Here is a 22,096-nt window from a genome sequence, read left to right as displayed (position 1 = left end):
CATGTATACCTATTCCTTCTGTATTAGAGGGAAAAACAAAACAAATTCCTAGAAAAACATGAAATGAAAAAGACATATAAACAATAATAGCAAAGAACCCAGAACAATCACAATATAGGCCTTCCAAACAAGGTGGTATGAGCATAACTAGGGTTGTTACTTTCATAATGATCTTCAAGAGTTCCTCACATCACCATACAATAATATGTACAATTGTTCCAACCCTATAAATGTTAACTATTTTGTTCCAAGAACTTACAGAATTTGTAGCACAATCGTCTTAGCTATCCTAAGTGTGTTTATATAATTTTAGATATTTTTCTTTTCCCTTTTTCTTTTTTCCTCATTTTCCCTGAGATATTATTTTTCCCCTTAAGCAGATTCTTGTCCTTTCACTGTGGTTTTTGAGTTTTTTGTATCTTATGTACTCTTAGCATTTCTTACACTAGGTAGACTATACCGTATTTACACATGTGAGCTTGATTTATTTCCTTTATGAGTATGGTCTCGTGATGTGTTCTCTTTGTTTTGTCCTGGTAACTAAAAGGGCACCAGGGGCTTTTTTCTTCTGAATGCTGCTTTTTGAAAGAAATATAAAAACCAAATGACACTTCTATTAAAAAATAATAAAAATAAGACTTTAACAAGAAACTAAAATCCCAGTCTGATTTGTGAACTCCAGATTATCCAGTTTTGTTGTGAAGCAATTAAACTTTTTTATTAATGTGGCTGCAGAAAACAAATAAACTTTAAACTTTTTGCACAAAAGCATGATAAAAATTGATTTCATATTGAATTATAGGTTTCTCTGGGTCTCTGCTGAAGTTCTATCCTGAAAATTGTGTTCCAGTTTTCTCTTAGAGGAGTTTTGTTGCTACTGGCTTATTAAGATGATTGCAACACCTTTGAAACATCCTGGAATTCACCTATCTTCAGAGATATCCTCTCAAAGAAGAAATATACCCGTGGATGCAGTCTTTTTCGACAACATTCCTGAAAACACACTTACTCCTGTAAAAGATTTGGTGAAATACCAGAAGTCCTCTTTAAAATCAAATGACTGTAAAAGGAATACATTTGCAGAAACAACAACTTCTAACAAGAAAAATATATTTCAATCTACCATGCTAACAGAGCCTAGCATCTCTAGTAGTTATCTTGATATCAGTGCTATAAAGCCTATTAACAGTGGATTAAAAAATAAAGCAGCCTATGAGTCACCAGGAAAAGTATTTCAGAGAATGAAAGAAAAAGTACTACGTGACAAACAGGCACAAGCATCAAGAAACTGTAGTATATTGGAACCACCAAACAGTGAAAATAATACACTCTTCACCCCTAAGAAAAATGAGAAAAGACCATTGCAGCGTACCTTCCTATGTGAAGAAAAGGAAAATAACAGATCATTCCAGTCAGGTAACGGTTTGCTAATGGGTTACTTTTATTATGTTTTGGCTAAAGAGATAGAATGTCATAAATATTTAATGCATCAGACACTTTCAGGTTTTCAAAATACAGCAATGGATAAAATACATCAACATCTCTGCCTCTCTGAGTATAGTTCACACTTAGGCGAATTTTAAAAAGTAAGTTTTGGGTACAAAAGAGGAAAGCAGAAAGAAAAAGCAGAGTAAGAATGATGGAGAGTTGGAGAATGCTATAATTTTCAGAGGAGTGATCAAGGTAACCTTCAGTGAAAAGATAGCCTCTTACCCCAAACAACTGAAGGTGACAGGTAAAGCTAAATTGGGAAATGGAGAAAGCTGGTGCAGACAGGTAACCGCTAAAACAACCATTCTGAAATAGGAACGTGCTAATAAACATAAAGACTAGCTGTGAGGTCATTGTGTCATGGAGTGCACAGACAGCTGAAGAAGAGGGTATACATAAGAAAGGGTCAGATAATATAGGGCTGTATAGGTAAATGTAAGTTGCTTTTTTTTTTTTGAAACAGGTTCATAACTGTAGTCTGCAGGCCTGAATGGTGATTCTGCTGCTTCATCTTTCAGAGTGGGGTACTGGGATTGTGAGCAAAATAAGGAGGCACTACAGGGCTTTGAGCAGAGGAAGGTTTTAAAGCGTCTCCCTGGCTGCTGATTTGAAATAGAAGTGCTACAGTAATGACAGTATTGGCTTGCTCCAGGTGGCAGCAGTGGTTGATTTAAGAAGTGCTTGGTTTCTGGATGTATTCTGAAGATAGATCCAGTATGACTAGATTATAGATTAAGTGTGAATGTGAGACCAAAAGAGATACAAAGGGTAACTTCAGGTTTTTTGTTTTGGGTTTTGGTTTTGGCCTAAGTAATTGGAAGGATGACTGAAAAGTCAGATGTTAGATTGGAAAAAGAATTATTTGGAATTTAGGGAGGAGATTCAGGGTCCCAAAGTTCATTTGTGAAGTATTAGAACCTAATAGTTTAAAAAAAAGAAAAGAAAAGAAAACCTACTAGTATTTAAACCTGTGAGATTAAATAAGAGCCTCAAGAAGTAAATGTAAAAAGAGAAACTATTTAAGGGCTAAGTCCTAGAGCATTCCAGCATTTACAAGTCAAAGAGTAGGGGGCCACAGAGGGAGAGATCAGTAACAATGAAAACCAGAAGAGTTTTACTGAAGTCAAGAGAGCAATACACTTGAAAGAGGGGGTCATCAGTTGAGTGTGGTTCTGCTAATAGTGGGCTGCAATTTGATCCATGAATTTGGCTGTGGAGGTTATTGATGACTTTGAGGAGTGCAGTTTTAGTGAAACAGGCATAAAAACATGATTTGAATTAGTTCATAATTAGTTCATGATGAGAGTATTTGGTGTTGATGAGCATAGAAGTCTTTCAGAAGGGAACAAAATAATGAGAAGTATGATTAAAGGTTTTGTTGTGAGTATTTGATAAAATAACATTTTTGTATGCAATTGAGAATCTACAAGAAGGCACAAATTTAGATTGTGTTATCTGAGTGTTTGAGAGGGAATCAAAATTAATATGTAAGTAGAACCTTGGTTTTCTTTGGTTCTAGCTAGGCACAAACAGATAAATTGTTAAGAAGGAAAGCAGTTTGTATAAATACAGATACAGGTGAATCATTATTTTATGACTGCACAGGTAATCTGAAAAAATACGGTCATCATCAGCTGAAAGTGCATGTGAGATGCGACATTGGAATTTGAGTAGGTAGAGGTTTGGATAGTGCAGAAGAGAACATTGTCTCCATCTTAAATTTGATTTTTAACAGAGATACTTGAGGTTTACAGGCATGTTTAAAGTGAGACCAGTATATGATTGTAAATTTTCCTCTGTCCTTTTTTAAATGCATAGGTGTTGGTAGGGAATAAGCAAAGGATTGGATTTTATCTAGATGCAATGGCAAACAGACAAAGAAATTGAGGGTGAGTGTGAGGGGATAACTGTGATTGCCTCTAAAATGTAAGCTCATTAATCAGGGAAAAGTAGGTCTGACTGGTACCAAGAAGGGTAAAAAAGTACTAGATAGATATTGTTGGGATAGTGGACTTGACAATGATCTGGAAAAGTAGAAAGTATTCAAAAATCGGCACACTTGAACATGAGATTTTCATGAGTTTCAGTAATTGGTAATGAAAGGTATTTTACATATTCTCTTATTTTATCCTTTTAGCAAACAGTATGAGACTTACTAAATGGGCTTATAAAGAGTCCATTTTCTTAACCACCACCCATAAGATTGTAGGCATATTGTTGTGTTTCAAAGATAATGACATGTTGTAATAAAGAGAAACAGAATTCCTAAGGGAGTTTGGGGTAGAGATGGAGGAGTGTACAAAATAGACTTTCTTATATAGCCTAGGAGAAAAGGAAAAGCAAATGAGATTATGCATATTAAAGCAGGTTTTACCTGTAAGAGACAATTTCAGAGAGGAAGAAATGCCCATCTGCTTTGAGAATATGATGACCCTTTCCCAACCAGTGCTGAGCAGAGGTTGCATCTAGTCCATCCAGATGCCCAGCTTAGGTCTCCCCGAGCCTTGCTGCCCGCTGTACTAGGAGGGACCATGAACCAGGCCCTCGCGCTCATAGAAGGCTCAGTTTTGCTTACAGCACACAGCTGGTAGCTTGGAGAGGCTTCTAAAAACTGCTTCCTTGGCCGTGATATGGGTGCAGAGAATGGAGTAAAGGCATGAGCAAACGATGAAAGGAATCATGGATGTACCTGTCATATACTACAAAATTACACCATGCTGGTCTAATCATTGCTGAACTTAAATTGTCTTCATCATAAGATTTTAAAAAGGCCTTTTTTTCTTTCCTGTAATAGTCAGCTTTGTTCCTGTCTCTTTTTGTGTCTTTTGTTTTTAAAGCACCTGTCCAAGAAGTTGCCCTAGAATCATCTGTCTCCCTTCCCTTCAAACAAAAGACTCAACACCAGCAGGAAAAGAAAACGCAGCGCCACAATTTAACTTATGGTAATCTGTCTGTCTGTATGTTTTCTAGTTTCCCGATTGGGGCAGTAAACATTGGTAATGGAAAAAAATATGAATTAGTATCAATATATTAAAGTCTTTAAAATAAAAAGTTCATTTTTTGATATAATATATGACCTTGTTTCTTTTAATTTCATAATAATCTTTATATAAATATTTGTTTTGTATCTTTTGTAGAACTTCCAGTTCTGAACCAAAAACATGAAAATGTTTCAGCTGCACGAGTCTCAAACAAAGGCTTAGCTAGAGGTCAGCAGACTAAACAGAATCTTCACTCAAAAGAGAACACAGTTGAAATCACTAAGTCCAAAAACAACACACTTGGTTTAGAAGGCGTCCCTTTGGCCGATAAGAAATTACGGAACACTTATGTTGAAACTTCTAATGCTGATTGTATTCCTATTAAAAATAGTAGTAAGGGAATAGTTTCTGATAGTGACATGACAACAGAAGGCACTTCAGAAGGGGAAAATAAGGAGCAAAGTGAAAAAACAGTGTCCAGAGAGACCAGTCTTCCCAACTCCATGGAAGATACATGTAAAATTGTACTTGCAACTCCAAGATGTTATTTAACAGAACCTCGGAGATCAAAAAGAAATATTTCAAAGTTTTCTCCTCCAAGTTTATTTCACACTATTACAAAAGAAGTTAAAAAAAATAAGGTAGGAAAATTTTTGTGTTTTGGGTTTTGAGACAGCATGTCACTATGTAGTTCAGGTTGGCTTTGAAGTGACCATGTAACCCAGGCGCCCTGCATGTGCAGTGATCCTCCTGCCTGTCTCCCAGTTGCTGGGATCACTAGCATACACTGCCACATTCCATGGTAGCAAAACTTTTATGGTCAGTACTTGTTTCTGCTTTCACTCATTCTTCAGGTTGTAGGCTTATGCTCACTTCCCATGTTTCATTTATTATTTAGCAACTTGTAGCCTAGTGAAGAGAACTATGGTCTTAAAGTAAGAAAATCCAGTAACTTTGATTTCCTCTCCTACTACCTTCAACAGTTATAGGAAAGAAATCTGAATTCATTTCTGTTCTTAATTTGTTCTTTATCTTCTGATTTTTGAGGTACTATTAACAGAACAATTGAAATAGGAATGATAGCACCTAAAAATTTGAGAATTTTCCTGCTATGTAGTAATATAAGATGATCAATAAAGCTTGATCCACATCAAACTAAGGAAATAGAAGTTCAAGCTCAGAAAGAAAAAAAAAATACAAAGTAAAATTTCTAATTGTTAAAGGTTTGTCCATTCATTTTTTTTTTGGTCTTTTTCGTTTTTATCAGTACCAGGGATTGAACTCACGACTGCCTGCTTGCAAGGCAGGCACTTATGCCGCTGAGCTAAATCCCCAGCCCCCTGTCCATTCATTTTTAAAAGGATGGTGGGGGTATCAAATTAAGATGGTATTCAAATCCTATCTTCATTTTAAAGAATAATACAGTAATTATCATTTTCATGTTTCAGTGAGCTTGGTGAAAATTGAATTATTTATGACTTTTTAAACTTAAAGCTTTAAATTGTGTAAAGTGAGTTGAGCAGACAGTATGAAGACAGCTGTCTTGAGAGAGCCCCACAGTACTGGTTCCTTCCTCTCTGCATTGCTGTTTCTCCCAGTCCCCTCAAAATGTCCAGTCCTCCCAGGGCTCATACCCCTCTGTGGTTCTGTACATCCCCTAATTTTGAGCCTTTCAGTCATCCTTAGCTCTCCAAACATGATGCTGTGCTTTTTGAACTCAAGTTATGTCAAGCAAAAAGTTGTATGTGTTCTTCGAGCATTTTTTTTAATGTTGCTGTAATTATCACCTCTGTTAACAACTCTCTCATCTCCTTGGGTTTCTTCTACTTTGAGGACCTTTGCCTCATCCGTACCTTGTCATTAGTAGTAAGCACATGCACCAAATTCTCACTTTCAAGCATCATATGCTCTTACTACCAGCTGATCTTGTTTAAGATCGTTTTCCTTCCAGTAGCGTGTCAAGTTATTTAACTGGTGTACCACCTACCGTATTATCCTACTTTTGTGAGGATAATGTGAGTTGACACATCTAGATGCTGGAAACAGTTAATGTTAGTTTTTATTTTAATATTCTCCATCTGATTGATGCTTTAATATATTTTATATAATTCTAAATGTAGAGAGTAGGATAAAAGGGAGTGTTACTTATGATCTCTTCCACATATTTTACCTACAGAATTTTAAATGAACATAATTAAGAAATGCAATAATATAGACCCTCCGTTGTAATATATATCCCTGAATGAATATATAAAACCACAATGGAGAATGTCTTTATATATAAATGTATAATTTTACATAAAGTAAATGGCCACTCCAAACTAGTTACCATATGAATCTTGACTTCAGTTCTCATCAGAAATAGTTCAACTTTAAATTTTTATGAAATTTATGTTTTGCAAAGATATTCCATAATTTTTCCATATGAATGAGATTCTATGTGTACTACTATAGTTTCCTGAGCTACCTAGGTATTTGCTTTGAAATAAAATACTAGAAATACGTATTACTAGCTTACTAGCAGTTATCTTTATAGAAAATCAAAATATAACTAAGTCAAATTTATTTATAAAAAGATGTAGTATTTTTAGGGAAAAGGATGATTGACTCAGTTGACTCACGATTGACTTTTTCTCCAAGTTATTGGATCTTTTGCAAGATTGGGTGTGTACATTTTGGTGTTTTACATGACCAGCTCCTCCCCCCACAACTGCTGTGGTTGAGGTAGAGTTTTGGGGGGCGGGTGAGTTTCTTTGAGACAGAGTCTCTCCTTGTAGCCCAGGCTGTCCCCAAACTCAGAGCAGTCCTCCTGTCTTCATCCTCCCCAATCCTGGGATTACAAACATGTGCCCTCATACCAGGGTTAGTTACTGAGACATTTGATGTAAGAATTTTGAAATACAGTTTATTTCAAACTGTATTTGAAACTATATTTGTTTCAAACTGTATTTATTAAGACAAAATACACAGTACAGTCTCAGTTCAATCTCTTCATATTTTCGGTTCCATTATACACAAGTGTTAACAGTTTACTATTCAGTAACTTGTAATTTTATAGATGGGTACTAAAGAATCATTAAGTTATTTAGATGATTTTTATCTTGTGATTTAATTTTGTAAAGCTTATGCTGCAAATAATACAAGAAGTGTGTTCTTTGTTTTATGATTAGGTAATCCAGCTAAAGGAATGGATGATTAAAGTCATCAATGATAACAGTGATATATGTGTAGAAGGAAAACTGACGTAAGTGTGTAACATTTAAATATTCTTTTGTCTTGTGTTTTGGTACCAGAGATCGAACTCATGACCTTGTGCTTGTCAGGCAGGCACTGAGGCCTCTGAGCTGAACACCAGCCCATTTAAATATTCTTATACTATGAGCAGATAAAAGTTTAAGATGATTATGTGTAAAAGCTTAAAAGGTGATATATGAGAAACAGCATCTTCCTACAAAAGAAACACTTCAAGAGGTTATGAACTGAAGGTAAAAGATTATTCAGAAGCCAGGCATAGGGGCGCACGCCTGTACTCTCAGCTCCTGGAGACTAAGGCAGGATTGTCTGGAGTTCAAAGCCAGCCTGGACTACATAGACTTCAGAAACAGCCTAAACTAAATAGTGAGACCTTACCTTAAAAAGCGGGGAAAAAAAACTAGCAGGTTCTTACCATGTTGATTGTTACCAGTGTTTTTGTTTTTGTCTGTTTTCTCAAATTATTTTTTAAAGTAGCTACAGGTCAGATTTGCATGGTGCTTTTTTTGAGGTATTAATGTGTGAACTATTATAATCTGCTTGATTACATATGCTTGGTTGGTATTTATTGTGCATTTTAATTCATATTCTTGCATATGAATGGAAGGCTGTGAATGGAGCAACCAGATATGATACCGATCTAGAGAAGGAGCCAAAAGCATTTAAAATTTTTTCATGTAATAAAATTAGTACTTTCTGGCTTTCCCTAAAATAAGAGCATCAGCAGGTAGGCAGGCTTTACCTAATTCTGTTACTCTATCACCTCATTTTTTGCTTTTCTCAGTAGTAAAACAAATTTGCAATGAAACAGTGCAAGGCATCACTGTTTAAGGTACTTCCATGGCGAGTATTAAAGCTGAGTACATATATGAAGTCTGAGTTTTCTTAGTGCCCATTTTCTTAATATCCAAGATACAGCGAAGGGAACCCCATTGTTGCTGCAGGCTGCAGAATCCCTTGGTCCAGTTACTTGTTCTCTCTCAGTCTCACTTTCTTTATCTGTACAATGAGAGTAGTATATTAGTTCTGAGAATGAAGTGACTTTTTTGTTGTTGTTTTTTAAGACAAAGTCTCACTATGTAGTTCAGCCTGGCCTTGAACTTGCAGCAGTGCAACTGTTAAATGAAATTAAAATGGACGAGAATATTGTGTTAAAGTATAATATAATACGAGTTTAGTATAATATTTAAACCCATTTGACTGAATTAAAAGAATTGCTTATATTTGTAAGTAGTGTTTATTATTATTTGATGAATGAATGGTGCCTAATATATCTTCATTTTTTTTTTCTCCTTTTTAAATCCATGTTTAGCTTCACTTAGAGAAATATAGAGAGTAGATTTATTGGTCAGTCATTTGCACCTATAGTTTGTTTTTTCCTCACCTGAGCCTCTTTTGGTTTTTTGTTGTTGTTTTTGAGACATGATTTTAGTAGTTCAAACTGCTCTTAAACTCACTATGTAGGCCAGGTCGGCCTCGAACTCACTGTGATCCTCTTGCCTTAGCCTCAAGTATCCATACTTGCAGCCACTAAGATTATAGGCATGTGCCTCCACGCCTAGCTTAGTGTCCCCCCATGCCCCATTAGGAGGGTAGTATTGGGAATTGAACTCATGATCTCACGTTTGCCCGGCAGGCATGCTGTGCCCCTAACCTATATCCCCAGCCCTGTTTCACTTATTTATTTTTTTTAATGAAAGGTAAAAACATGTGACTATGTACTAAGGTGGAAAAAAAATCACAAGATTAGATGGATTTAATCTACATTTCTGAGCTAGGCTTGGGAGCAGGCACCTCTATTCCCAGCTATCTGGAAAGCTACAGTAGGAGGATTAAGAGCTCCCCACCAGCCTGGGCAGAATAGCAAGACCCCTCTTTCTGCATAGAAGCACCGTATTAAACCTGAGGCCAAGGACCACAGAAGCTGTGCCCTCAGTTAAGCTGAAGTTGCAAGCACTGCTAGCACCTAATATTTAGGGGGAGCTTCTGCTTCCCTGCTCATGATCCTCTTATGCTGAGAGCATGGTTTCTCCACACATAGCACAATCTCTCTGCACATACTCTTAGCATGTGCCAGGCTGTGGGGTTCTGCTGCCGTGGTTGCCCACACTGGTTTTGCACTTGGACTTACAATATTATCACTGTTGTAGCTAGAGTGCAAAATTACTGCTATGCATCATAAATCTGTACATTGTACTTATATATGTACACTGTGATGCCTGTTAAAATGTGAATAATTTGGTCTTCATCAAACTTCTTTTCCCCCTAGAGACATGATGGACATCTACTGGCATAGTAATGTAATTGTAGAGCGGATTAAACACAATGAACTTAGGACTTTATCAGGCAGCATTTATATATTAAAAGGATTGATAGACCAGATTTCCATGAAAGAAGCAGGTAAATGAGTGTCATTAATAAATTAAATTTTACTAAGTAAAGCATTAAGCCATGTTTCTGAGTGTAAAAAATACATATAGGGTGTGTTTGTTCTACTTTTTAATTAGAAATTTTAAAAGGAATAAATTTTAAAAATTGATCGCATGTGTAAGTTAAGCATTGCTCTCTTTGCTTTCATTCCTCTCCTTTACAACTTTAAGTTTTGTCATTAAAAAACAAGTGGATTACTCTATATATAAGGAATTGCTTTACAAGAATATATATAATTATATATTTAACTGCCTTATTCCTGTCTTTGTTGAACCTAGCCGACCCAACCCCAATCGTAGTATAATCTTAATTGTCTGCCCATGCATTGCACATAACTGAGTATAGTCTACTTTGAATTTGGAATTACCAGCAGCACATTATAGACCCTTAGTGGTCCCTTAGTGCTGCTTGGCACCCTGCTATATTTTCCTAATCCACCTACTCTCCGATCTTCCCTGATGCCTATGTCAGGTTTTTGGAAATGTCTCCTAGCTCTTCCCCACTATTTTCTCAGGTCAGAGGAGAGATGAAGAGAGACCTAGACAGTAGATTGAGTCACAAGAGAACTTCTCTGTCAACTCTGCTCATCTGGTTGCATCCACATGTGCTTGTAGTATGGCTGTACTCTCCATGTTGTCTGTATCAGCCTCCCATTTGTACACTGCTTCCCGTTTACTTCTTTTATTCAAGGACATCACTCCAGTAATTTTCCCTTCTGTTTCTAAAACTTTATCCATACTTGCAGCCACTGCTCTCATGTTAGCAAAACTCAGATTATCTTGCCCAAACCTGATTCCTCTGAAATTGTCCTCAATTTTTTAACTCTTCAATCATACTTTCTCCCACAGTTCTCACAAAAACAGCCTGTATCAGAGTTTCCTGTGGCTCAGCACTGCTAAGTCCTTTGGACATTTACTACAGTCAACCTGCCTACCTCCTTGAAACACTTCATTTGGCTTCTGAACTGCCATATTTCAGTTTTCGTGTTGTCTAATTGCCTGTTTGTTCTTTGTGGTTTCCTTTCTTCTTTGCTTCAAAATAATGGAGTAGTTTAGGGCTCTTTCTACTCTTGGTTCTATGTGATTCCTTTTTTATCATATGTGTTATCATTTGTGTGCTAACAAATGCCAGTTTTATATTTCAAACCAACACTTACGCTAAGTGTTCAGTGCATTTCCCAAGTACTCATTTGACATCTTCAGATGTCATCTACAGAAACTCTGTAATGTTTAAACCCTGATCTTCCCCCCCTTAAATCTGTTTGGCCTAATCTCTTCAACATTTTTCTATTCTTCTAGTGTCTAGTCAAAATCCTTGGAGATATTTTTCAAGCCTTAATTGTTCTCATGCCCACATGTATCATTTTGTTACATCCTACTGGCATTACCTCCAGAATACACCCAGAACCATACCTCTGCTGGTCTCTGTGGTCCACTAGCAAATAAGGCTTTTTACCTTTTCTACGTACTAGAAGGCAAATTCTGTATAGGCAGGGATCTTTGATTTGTGAACTACTGAATCTTCAGTATCTATGACAGTACCTGACACATGGTAAACAATAAATATGTATTACTTTTTGACTGATTTAATGAATTGATATTTTTAACAACCTAGGCTTTTAGATAATTTTTTTCATTTATTGTTAACTAGGATATCCATATTATCTCACAAGAAAATTCATGTTTGGATTTCCAAAAAATTGGAAAGAATACATTACCATTTTTCTAGAACAATTAAGGTAAAGTGTTCAAGTTTTTAAAAATCAGTTATTATTATTATTTTCAATTATATTATTTTAAAAAATAAATTTTACTGAATAATTGCCATTCAATTAAAAAATACCTACTTAGAAACAAAATGTAATGAGCCTTTATAAATATATATTGTCTGTAAACCAATGTAAAGTGGTTTCAATTTTGGGGGGATTTTGGGGGACATGGTGCCACTTTTGAAGTTCTCTTCAATCTTAGAAGAGTTTCAGCAGCCATAACATTTCACTAGAATTCTTGTCATATTGAATAAATCCAAAAGAAAGATAAAACTTCTGGCATATTGCAAGAAGTCTTCACTCACCTTGTTGAGAGCGATATAGCTGTCAATACTGGGCTGAAGGTCTTGGGTTTATTTTCCTTTGATCGATTCTCAGTAGCTATTGAGTGAGTGTCAGCTACTTTGCAGACACTATGATGCACTGGGAAAATAAAATATATGATCAATTCCTGTCTTTCAGGCGCTGATAAGGGTACAGAGTTTAAATTAATCATAGTATAAATAACTTGCAATGGGGACTGGCAGGGGTTTTTTTCTGTAAAGGGCCAGATAGCGTTTTGTAGACATGTTACATGTATTCTAGCCCCTCATGCCTTTATAGCAGAAAAGCAGCTCTAAGTAATGCCTAAATGAATAAGCCTGGCTACACTTCAGTAAACTTTATTTACAGACATTGGCAACTGGCAGCATTTGCCCCATAGTTTTCTTTTAATGTCAGCTTAAGTAGTTACTAAAAAGAAAATGGAGTTGGAATATTTAGAAAGCTGCAGTTAAGGTTTTTGGAGGAGAAGGGGATGGAAGGCTCAAAGGATTTGAAGTGCAACATTAAAGATACTCTTGCCTGGGAGGAAAAAAAGCTTTATGTGACTTTCATTTTTTTATTCATTTGCAATATTAGAGGAAAACAACATGTCTAAAAATCGTTATGAGAGGAAAAATACTTGTTTTTAGGGCTGATGAAAGGAAAAGGAAAAATGCCAGAGAAAAACAGAAAACTGCAAGCTTTGTCCATAACTTACGAAAATCAGTGAAAAAAGATGCAGAAAGCCAAAAGGATAATCTCCAAACCACCAGCAACAATTATGACTATGGTTGTGATAACTCTGGTATGTTTGCTCTTGGTTTTCCTTTGGACATGGTGACAAATTCTTACATAAGCTCTACATTATATGTTCTAGATACGGTATTGTGTTCTTTGGTCCATACTGCCCTAAAATTGCTTTGTTGTTGTTGTTTTTATAAGATAGGTATGATGGCACATACCTGTCATTCTAGCACTCTGGAAGGCTGAGGCAGGTGGATCACAAGTTCAGGCCTATCCTAGGGAACTTGATGACTTAGCAATGCCCTGTCACAAAATGAAAAAGGAGGAAGGGCTGGGAGGATAGCTCAGTACAAAAGCCCTGGGGTCAATCTCCACTACCACATACACACAAATTCCTGCTTTTTTTCACTCCCGAAGTAACTGGGATACAGACAGGTAATGGTCATCTTTCAGCTAATTTCATTAAGTAAACCTTTTCTTTATTTAAAACACCAAAGAACATTGATAAATGTATTGATAAAAGGTAATTGTTCTTTTAGTTTCCTAGACACAGGTGTTTACGCTGACAGTCTACCCCAAACCTGTAGTAAAAACCTACAATTAATCATACTAAGTTTTTTCCTAATAGGAAAAAGCAGCTTGTTTTCTGGAAGGAAATGCCATGTGTTACTGAATGGCCACTGCTGTAAGGGAGGTGGCAGCACTGCAGCCTGCCTCACCTGCCACTCTTACCGCAAGATATGGAAACATTACTTTACAGCCATTTCTAAATAATATGGATGGGTAAAAGTTACTAAGACCTATTATAGACATGTCTTTAAATTTTACCTCGTCCTTGTAAACAACAAGCTGTAAAACTCATGCAAAAATTAATGCTTAATTATAAATTTGAGTTCCAGATTATTTCTGCCAAAAGCAGCGCCAAACTGGGTATGATGGCAAGTGTCGGGGTAATCGCAGCTACTCAGGAGGCAGAGGCAGGAGGATTCCAGTTCCAGGCCAGCCTCGGCAATTTAGTGAGATAGTTTTAAAATAAAATTTAAAAATAGCTAGGGAGCCAGGCATGATGGCACACCCTTGTAATCCCAGGACTCAAGAAGACTGAGGCATCAGGGTCACAAGTTAAGTCCATCCCAAGCAATTTAGCAACAGTCTCAAAATAAAAAAGGGCTGCAGATGGAGTCTCATGGTGGAAGTAATACAAGGACCTGGATTCAGTCCCTAATAACACACACACACACACACACACACAGCACCAGAGTAGATACAAATACACTGGTACCTCTGTCCAGCCACTCCCTGCCTGCATCTTACTGAGCTCACTTCCTTGAAACTTTGTTTATCCTTTTTCATACAGTTAAAAGGATAATTTAACATGTAAATGGCAGCTTGTCCAGAGCTAGCAGAAGGTCTCTTACCATCGCTTTAGTTCCTTCTCAACCCTTAGTTATCAGAAGTCACCTAGCTGGACGTAGCAGTGCAGGCTTCTACTCAGCACTCTGGGAGCCATAGACAGGAATGTCCTAAGTTTGAACCTGGCCTGAGCAGCTCTGCAACTTAGCAAACACCACCTTAACTTTTTTTTTTTTTTTTAAGGAGAGGACTTGGGGGTATAGTTCAGTGCAGAGGCCCTGGGTTCACTCCCTAGTACTGAAAACAAAAACCTATTTCCCTAAATAAGGTATACTGCTTATTGTCATTGGTAGGCTCCTGGAGTCTTCTGGATTCCTACTGACTGTTTTACTCCTAAATCAAAAATATTCTTTGAAGTATATCTACTTATTATTTGTTAATCTTCTTGAATGTAGATCTTACCTGCCCCCAGCAACACATTTTAGGAATTTGAGCTGAATTTGTAAATTTGATAGGTAACCACTCAATATTAAAGCTCCGTCTCTAGACTGATTTTCATAATGGTGGAAATTCCTCAAAAAACTAAAAATAGAATTTCGTTTGATGCAGCTAGTGATACACACATATCCATGTTTATAGTATTTAATTTATAGCTAAATCTTGGAAGCAGGCTGTGTCCATCAACAGATGAAAGAAAATGTATTTATACACAATAGAGTGCTACTCTACTATAAAGGATAATTTGAATCATTTGTAGGAAAATGGATACACCTTAAAATGGATTCACCTTAAGTGAAATCATACAAGCTGTATGATATCTCTTACAAGTCAAGTATAAATGAAAAAGAACAAAATAAAGATGAAAAAAACAGCTAGATCAGCTGCAAACAGGAAGGAGATGGGGAGGTGAAAAGAGGGGAAAGAGGAGTGGGAAAAGGGATGTAAAGGAAGAATGAAGAGGTGCCATGTACATGTACCACACACCCACAGTGAAAGTAGTAAATATGGATCACAAATGTACTAATAAATTTAAAAAATAAAGTACCTTCTAAAGAACTTGATCTATGTTAAGTTTTAGGAACTTAAGGACAAATAAGACCTTAGTACCTGCCTTTAAGAAGCTCAGTTGAGGGACAGATGCTACGGTACTGAATTATGATGATACCATTTTCCCACTATGATTTATTACATAATTGTTGATAAAACTGAGATACCAAATACCTTAAATATCACACAAGGCCCTATACAGAGTAACTAGGTCCAATAAAATTGGTTTTCATCATAATAAAATTACATGAATATGGTACTGGGTTAGACAGATTTTTTTCAAAGCTAGCTGTTTAGTGGAAAAGCAGCTTATCTTTTATAGAATAACTTACTAACTTCTCTATTTTTTTATTTCTCTGTACTCACAGAACCGAAAAGCAGTAAACAAAAAGTGTTGCCTAGAGCTACCAGAGTAAACGTTGCCAGTAATAATTACCAGAGTAAACCAGCAGCAGTCAACTATTGTCAAACTATTGACAGTGTAGGAAGTGATGACTTGGGTAATCAGGTAAGGAATTACTCTATATGCTGTTTGATGTTTACAAGAGTGGTGTGATTCGTGAAAGGGTTCAGGACCCAAATCATAAGACACATGCTTTGTTTGATAAGTAATAGTTTTATCAATCAGTTCAAACTTAGAAAACTACAGAAGTAAAAAGAACTTTAGACTGTTAGAAATCACAATGCTAGAAACATTCAGAAAGCTGAGTGAGGTTTTCTAAGAAGGCTGAAAAGTGAGAGCTGATTCTGATCAAATAGTTGTTGATTTACTAAAACCCAGTAAATATTCTTTTGCAAAGAAGCCACTGTTGGAAAAGAGATGCTGTGATAGGACCTATGTGACCAAGAGAAGATAAAACTATATATATGTTTATTAAGTTATCCAAACACATTGCGTACAAAGTAGCTATCTATTCCAGCTGCCCCAGCAGAAGATAACCAAAGTTCACTTTCCATTCTTGCCAATAGCTGGAAGCTTGTATACTTTTTTCTCCCTTTAAGGCCTTCTGAATCCATTTGAAATATTCTTTCCATGTTGTTTTTATTGCGATTTTTCCTGTAATTTTCACACCCTTTCATTAGCTTTGAAACTAAATAAATTTCTTGATATTTATTTTTCCACACTTCCATTTAAAAAGTACCTGCAAAAGTAACAAAAGTTCTAGCTTTTAGACTGGAACTTAGATGAAAATAAAGTACTTAAAAACCCGTGATGTATTAAATGAATAAAGAAATTATACAGGGTAGCAGCTGCCCGGAATATGCCTCTAAAGTTGAGCAGAGCAAATGAGTTTCTAAATGTCTGCACTAGTAGAATTTATAAAATCAGAAGCATCACAGGTTTGTATGCTTGATATATGCTGTAGAAATGTTGGAGATCATGTTTAAATTGTGGTTGTTAAAAAGCAAGTTCTTTTTGTTTTGAAGGAATTAATTGGCAAAAGAAAGTGTAATAATATGTCTTTAAAGAAACTAAATTGTGAAGAAATAAATGAAAGGATAACTAAAAGTCAGAAACAAGGTAATGTATCCCTAATGATAAGTAGGAAGCTACTTGAAATATTTGAAATGTTTTTAATATGATAAAGGTATCATACAAATTTTCTACTCTAAAATGGTAAACTATAATTTTAAAGGTTTGGATTTGTTAGTTTGACATAAAATGATATGCATAGTAAGATAACATTACTTCAAATGTCATGTTATTTACAAGTTTTTCTTTAATTTAGGTACTAAATGATTTTATTTAGATCATAAAATTATACATTTTAAATATATTTGTACAAATATTTAAATTAATACCTTTTATGAAATAATTCCTTTTATTACATTAATACCATAAGTTTTTGTGTATGGATTTTCAGTGATTTATTGATTTCTTGTGCATCAAAAATTACACTGCCCTTCTGCAAATAGTAGCAAGTTCAAGATTTCATGTTGAGTTAAATCCACCATCTAATAGCATCTTTCTACTACTGAAAAGATGTGGAAATGAAGAATATTTATAAGCATTCAAAAAAGAGAAGAGGAAAGTAATATTGTTTAGACTACCAAATTCTTACAAGTTAGGTTAAAGTACCTAGAAGGGGTTGAATTATTATTTAGATTATGTAATAAAATAATTTTTTAAATCTGGCAGTGTTTTATCCAAAATCAGAATGTTTAAAATCCTCAAATTTCCAATTGAATACTTGTTAGATTCAATGAAGAGTTAGAGGGAAACACTTTCCTCATAATTTGAAGGTATGAGGCAGGTATAGTAGCACATGTTATAGTCCCAGGATTTGGGAGACTGAGGCAGGAAAATTTTCATGTGTTGGGTGCCAGCCTGTTCTCAAAAGACAAAAACAGCAGCAAAAACATTGAAGTATTTGATGGCTGTAAATAAAACTTGTAGAAACTTTCTGTATTACTTTTGATTATTACCACTTCTCTTAAATAACTTAGAGGTTTTTGCTCCAGCATTCAGAATTATCCATTTGTCTCTCAATTTGTTGTTCATCTTGTAAACAATGGCATATAGTACATGTAAGTTGTTGCTGTATTGCATTACAAGGAGTGGTGTAATACTTTAGATGTGTTTAGAATTACATTTGGACTATTTAAAGTTAGAATTTTAGTTTAACTTCTGGTATCTTCAGCTTCAAATTACAAAACTGCACTTACTTTAATTTGCTTTCTTAAAGACATGATATAATAAAGCTTCGCAATTTGTTCCATTTTGGTTATTTTCCCATAATTCATGGAATTTGGGGAGCTTCAACTGATGTGTACCTTCATGCCACAATCTGGGTGAAAGTGGAACTGTGCAGATGGGTTCCATTTCCTTTTATTCCCATTCTTATCTAGCACATACAGTACTACATACCTAGTCAGGTGTTAATGACCAGTGTTTTTCCTATGTCTCCTAAATATTCCTAAATTTGTTAAATCAATTCCAAAGAATTGATTTAACAAATTTTGGAATTGATTTAATAAATATTCTCACCTTGCTAATATTCTCACCTTGCCAAAATACCTAAATATGAAAATAAAGTTATCATTAATATTTTCCCAGTATAATTTAAGAGATATAACTGATACACAGTTGTAATATAGGACACATTACAAATATGAGATTATTTTTTTTTTAATTTTTTTTTTTGTCTTTTTTTATCGGTACCGGGAATCGAACCCGCGACTGCCTGCTTGAGCTAAATCCCCAGCTCCTACAAATATGAGATTATGCAAAGTACTCTGGAAAGTTAATGGAAAATTTAGTGGAGCTTTTATGCAGTTGAGAGAAATCAAGACAAAACTGGGCTAAGTAGGTTAGAAAATAAAATCAAAGCATATAGTGACTTAGTTTGTTAAGTAGAGGAAATTTTTCAAGTAGAATAAGCACCAATAAGTGAAAGTTAAGAACAAAGCAAATTTGAGAAGCAGTAAGTGGTCCTATAAACCTAGAATATGATTCACATTTGAGGATAAAGAAAGCTTGGAAACAAATTGAAAACCAGGCGGAGGAACTGACACGTATTACAGTAGACCATAAGAAGCCTCTGGGGGATTTGTATAATTAGCTGCATATGTTTATAATTGAAGGGGTGGTGATCTGAATAGATCTGTGGTTCAGGAAAATAATAAAATAATAGGACAATAAAGTATATAGCAGGGCTGTTGCAATAAAGTAAATCTTATTTGTGAAAATATTTTTCTTAAATGTATTCATGGTTAATTTGAGATTTTGGCCTTTGGTTTTGTCTTATGAAGTTAAAGAGAAAACTGAAGAATCAAATGTATCTACTGATATTTTGACTTTACGACAACAGCCTTTTCTGGCTGAAGAAAGAAAATACACGACTACCGTTTGGAAAGAAGCTTCTATTTTTGTAACACCACTTAAAACCAAAAAGGCGATAGAGCAAAGATGCATGGAGTATAGTCTGTCCTATTACAACCCCAAAGCAACAACAGATTTTCCTGTGCCAAAGCCTCAAGAGAAACGTGTACAGGACTTAAATGAAAGTCTCATCAGTAAGTCCACAGAGACTTCAGAAAATGCATCTAACATTGTGGATCATAAAAGGGAAAACAAGAAAGAGGGCAATGAACGGGATTTACTCACTATTGACCCGAAAATAACAATACCTACCCCTAAAAAGAAACACATGGGTATTCAAGAGTTTAAGAAAAATGTCAGGTTGCCTTCAAAATTGAAGAAAATTGAAAGTCAAGTAGATGTGCCATTTTATAATCCTCAGTCCTCAACAGATTTTTCAAGTGAAGAGAGTGGAAGTGAATGGGAAATTAGAAGGAAAGCTAGAGGTAAGAAAAACAGAGCAAGAAATAGCAAAGAAACCGTTGCATACCTGAGCAAAAACAAAAGAAGCACCACAAGGATTATCACAGTGACTTCAGAATCTGAAACTGATGACAGTAAAACAGAGGATCTTATCAGAAAGAAGAAAGCTAGGTTTTCTGCTAAGGAAAGCCTGAGCCGTGGTGTGCGGAATGGACTTTCCGTTGAGGCAGTGGGATCTGACAAAACTAGCAAGCATTCCTTAGAAGGTTTACCTGGCTTAAATCTGAATAAGGAGTGGGGTGAGAAAGAATTACAAAAGCTTCACTGGTAAGTAGATTTGACTCTGCAATATATTCCCAGTGACCCCAAAAGCAGCTGAATACATAAAAAGAACAGTAAGGAGCTGATTGGATGACTTACAGTGATTATTATTATAGTGACGTCAGGTTTTGTTGGGGGTTTTTTTATTGTTGTTTTGTTTTTTCAAGAGTGGGATTTCTTGTTACTTCTGATAAATCAGGAGTGGTAAGAATTGGAATTGGCTTCCTAGACTTGAGAAACAGTGCCAATAGTGTAGTCATAGAAATCAGATCATAATTGAATGATGAAGACTTAATAGGAAGGTAAAGACAGAAGGCAGCCTAGGTGGGGAACCAACAAATACAGCAAAGATGGGGAGTGGAAAACTGTAGGGTGATAGGGAGGGAGTGTGATGGTAAGGGGTTATGTTTGCATGCTCTTTCACTTATTGTAAGTGGCTGGTGCCAGAGTGCAGTGTCACTCTGATGCAAATGAGCTAGTGGAAGAAAGGAATATGTGATTGGTAAATCTATGTGATTGGTAAAGAAGGGGTAACGGACACATTCTACATTCAGTATTATTTCCTGTGAACCTCCCAACTTAATGTTCCTTTTAAACCCATTTTCTTGAAATGTTTTTCCAAATGTATATCCATGATTTTGTCCTCCTCAGTTTCTCAGGTGTTTTTCTCTTAATTTTGGGAAGAGAAGGGAGTCTTCTTTCTTTCTAAAACCTTTAGTCAGCTTTTTGCTATGATGTCCACTCAGTCATCTTCCTTCTCCCAGACTAGTTTTCCTCTTCATACTGTGGCTCCAAAGTCTGTCTCTGGCCCTGAATTTTTCCCCTTATGCGAGGGTTTGAGCGTAGGGATTCACATCTCAAGCCCTTTTTATTTTTCAGACAGGTTCTCATTAAATTGCCTAATTTGGCCTATAACTTACAGTCCTCCTGCACCAGCTTCCTAAGTACGTGGGATTACAAGGGTTTGCCACCATGTCCTGTTGAATTCTCTTATTTGCCTTACGGATCTGATGTGATACAGTAAAGGCAAGAGAACCTTAAACTTACTTCCCCATCCTTCTGTTTACTTGGCCTGTTCATTTTTATTTCTGGAACTGTAATTATTTTCATAAACTAGGTTTAAGTCTTTATCATTGTTGATTTTTTTTAACTCTAATTAGTTGGCAAAGAGCTATTCAATCTGCAGTCTGTTTTCTTGACATTTCATTTTCAGACCTTTGATGCCTTTTGCCCAAATTGTGAAAATAGCCTTTTGAGTTGTTTTGTTGGATTTTGGGGGCGGGCCTTGTTTCTGTTTTTACAGTAGTGGGTATAGAATCTAGGGCTTTGTATGTGCTAAGTAATAGTAGCCTTCAATATTTCCAGGTTAATCTGTGGTTCTAATTGATCTTCATTGGACTCTTACTGAACTTCAGATTATGTACTGATGATTCTGTTTGCATCAAGAGCATACCATGTTGTGATTTTATCTTTTTCAGCTGTACCCCTCATTATTTCCTTATAATAAAAATTTTCAAACTTAACTGTTTATTTCAATCATCTAAAGGGATTTCTTTAAATGCCTGGACTGCAGAGATTTTAGTTGCCAAAGATAGAATAAGTGTACTCTACCATTTGTTCTGTGTAGCTATAAAATCTAGGTAGAATGCATGAACAGATTTTTGTCAGTTTAGGAAATAAATACTAATGAGTTGATTGGAGGAATCTAGAATGTGAAATGCCACCAGGCCAGCAGTAAGTTTCCAGTTTTTCTTTTTGTATCCCTGGGTTAGATTCAACGCTACCACAAAGTGAGAAATAGGTATTGAGACCCAAAGAGAGTTCATATCAAAGCTGTTCAGTTCTGGGTTAAGCAGGAAAGGGACCTCTAATACTGAAAAGTAGAAGAAATCTACTTTCTCTTTATTTTCCCTTTAAGGCAGTCCCTTGTAATCCCACAGGGGCCATCAGCTGAGGGCCAGCATATCTAAAACTCAGAACCACCTCTCACTGATCACCTACTTCATAAAATCTTTCCTAGTTATCACCTACTCCTACTAAATTAGAAATGATACCTTTTTTTTTTTTTTTTGTCTTTTTCTTTTTTATCGGTACCGGGGATCGAGCTCACGACTGCCTGCT

The 22,096-nt window shown here is 35.8% G+C and overlaps 1 protein-coding gene and 1 long non-coding RNA gene across 5 annotated transcripts in view; one reads left to right on the top strand and one right to left on the bottom strand.

Annotated features, from left to right (window-relative positions):
- Positions 1-22,096, top strand: part of Mis18bp1 (MIS18 binding protein 1) — a 40,574-nt gene that overhangs the window by 2,925 nt on the left and 15,553 nt on the right. For 2 of the 4 annotated variants that reach the window (XM_013154695.3, XM_063247113.1), the window contains 10 exons: positions 851-1,416; positions 4,329-4,433; positions 4,629-5,113; positions 7,643-7,716; positions 9,994-10,124; positions 11,805-11,892; positions 12,876-13,030; positions 15,738-15,877; positions 16,798-16,891; positions 19,123-19,981. In XM_013154695.3, the coding sequence (XP_013010149.1) occupies positions 891-1,416; positions 4,329-4,433; positions 4,629-5,113; positions 7,643-7,716; positions 9,994-10,124; positions 11,805-11,892; positions 12,876-13,030; positions 15,738-15,877; positions 16,798-16,891; positions 19,123-19,981 (2,657 nt within the window). In that variant the 5' untranslated portion in view covers positions 851-890. Of the gene's footprint in view, positions 1-802; positions 1,417-4,328; positions 4,434-4,628; positions 5,114-7,642; positions 7,717-9,993; positions 10,125-11,804; positions 11,893-12,875; positions 13,031-15,737; positions 15,878-16,797; positions 16,892-19,122; positions 19,982-22,096 lie in introns of all 4 variants that reach the window. The other 2 variants (XM_013154693.3, XM_063247099.1) reach the window with 1 other exon arrangement.
- LOC134475717 (uncharacterized) lies at positions 8,283-15,742 on the bottom strand. The gene is made up of 3 exons (XR_010046927.1): positions 13,188-15,742; positions 12,228-12,345; positions 8,283-8,723 (listed from the first exon to the last, which is right to left on the bottom strand). It is a non-coding gene; the product is annotated as an uncharacterized LOC134475717 (long non-coding RNA).

Source organism: Cavia porcellus, unplaced genomic scaffold (genome assembly GCF_034190915.1).
Source record: "Cavia porcellus strain 051 isolate PalLab524CR breed Dunkin Hartley unplaced genomic scaffold, mCavPor4.1 scaffold_1, whole genome shotgun sequence".
Classification (NCBI taxonomy): domain Eukaryota; kingdom Metazoa; phylum Chordata; class Mammalia; order Rodentia; family Caviidae; genus Cavia; species Cavia porcellus.
This window is presented reverse-complemented; position numbering and strand designations above follow the sequence as displayed.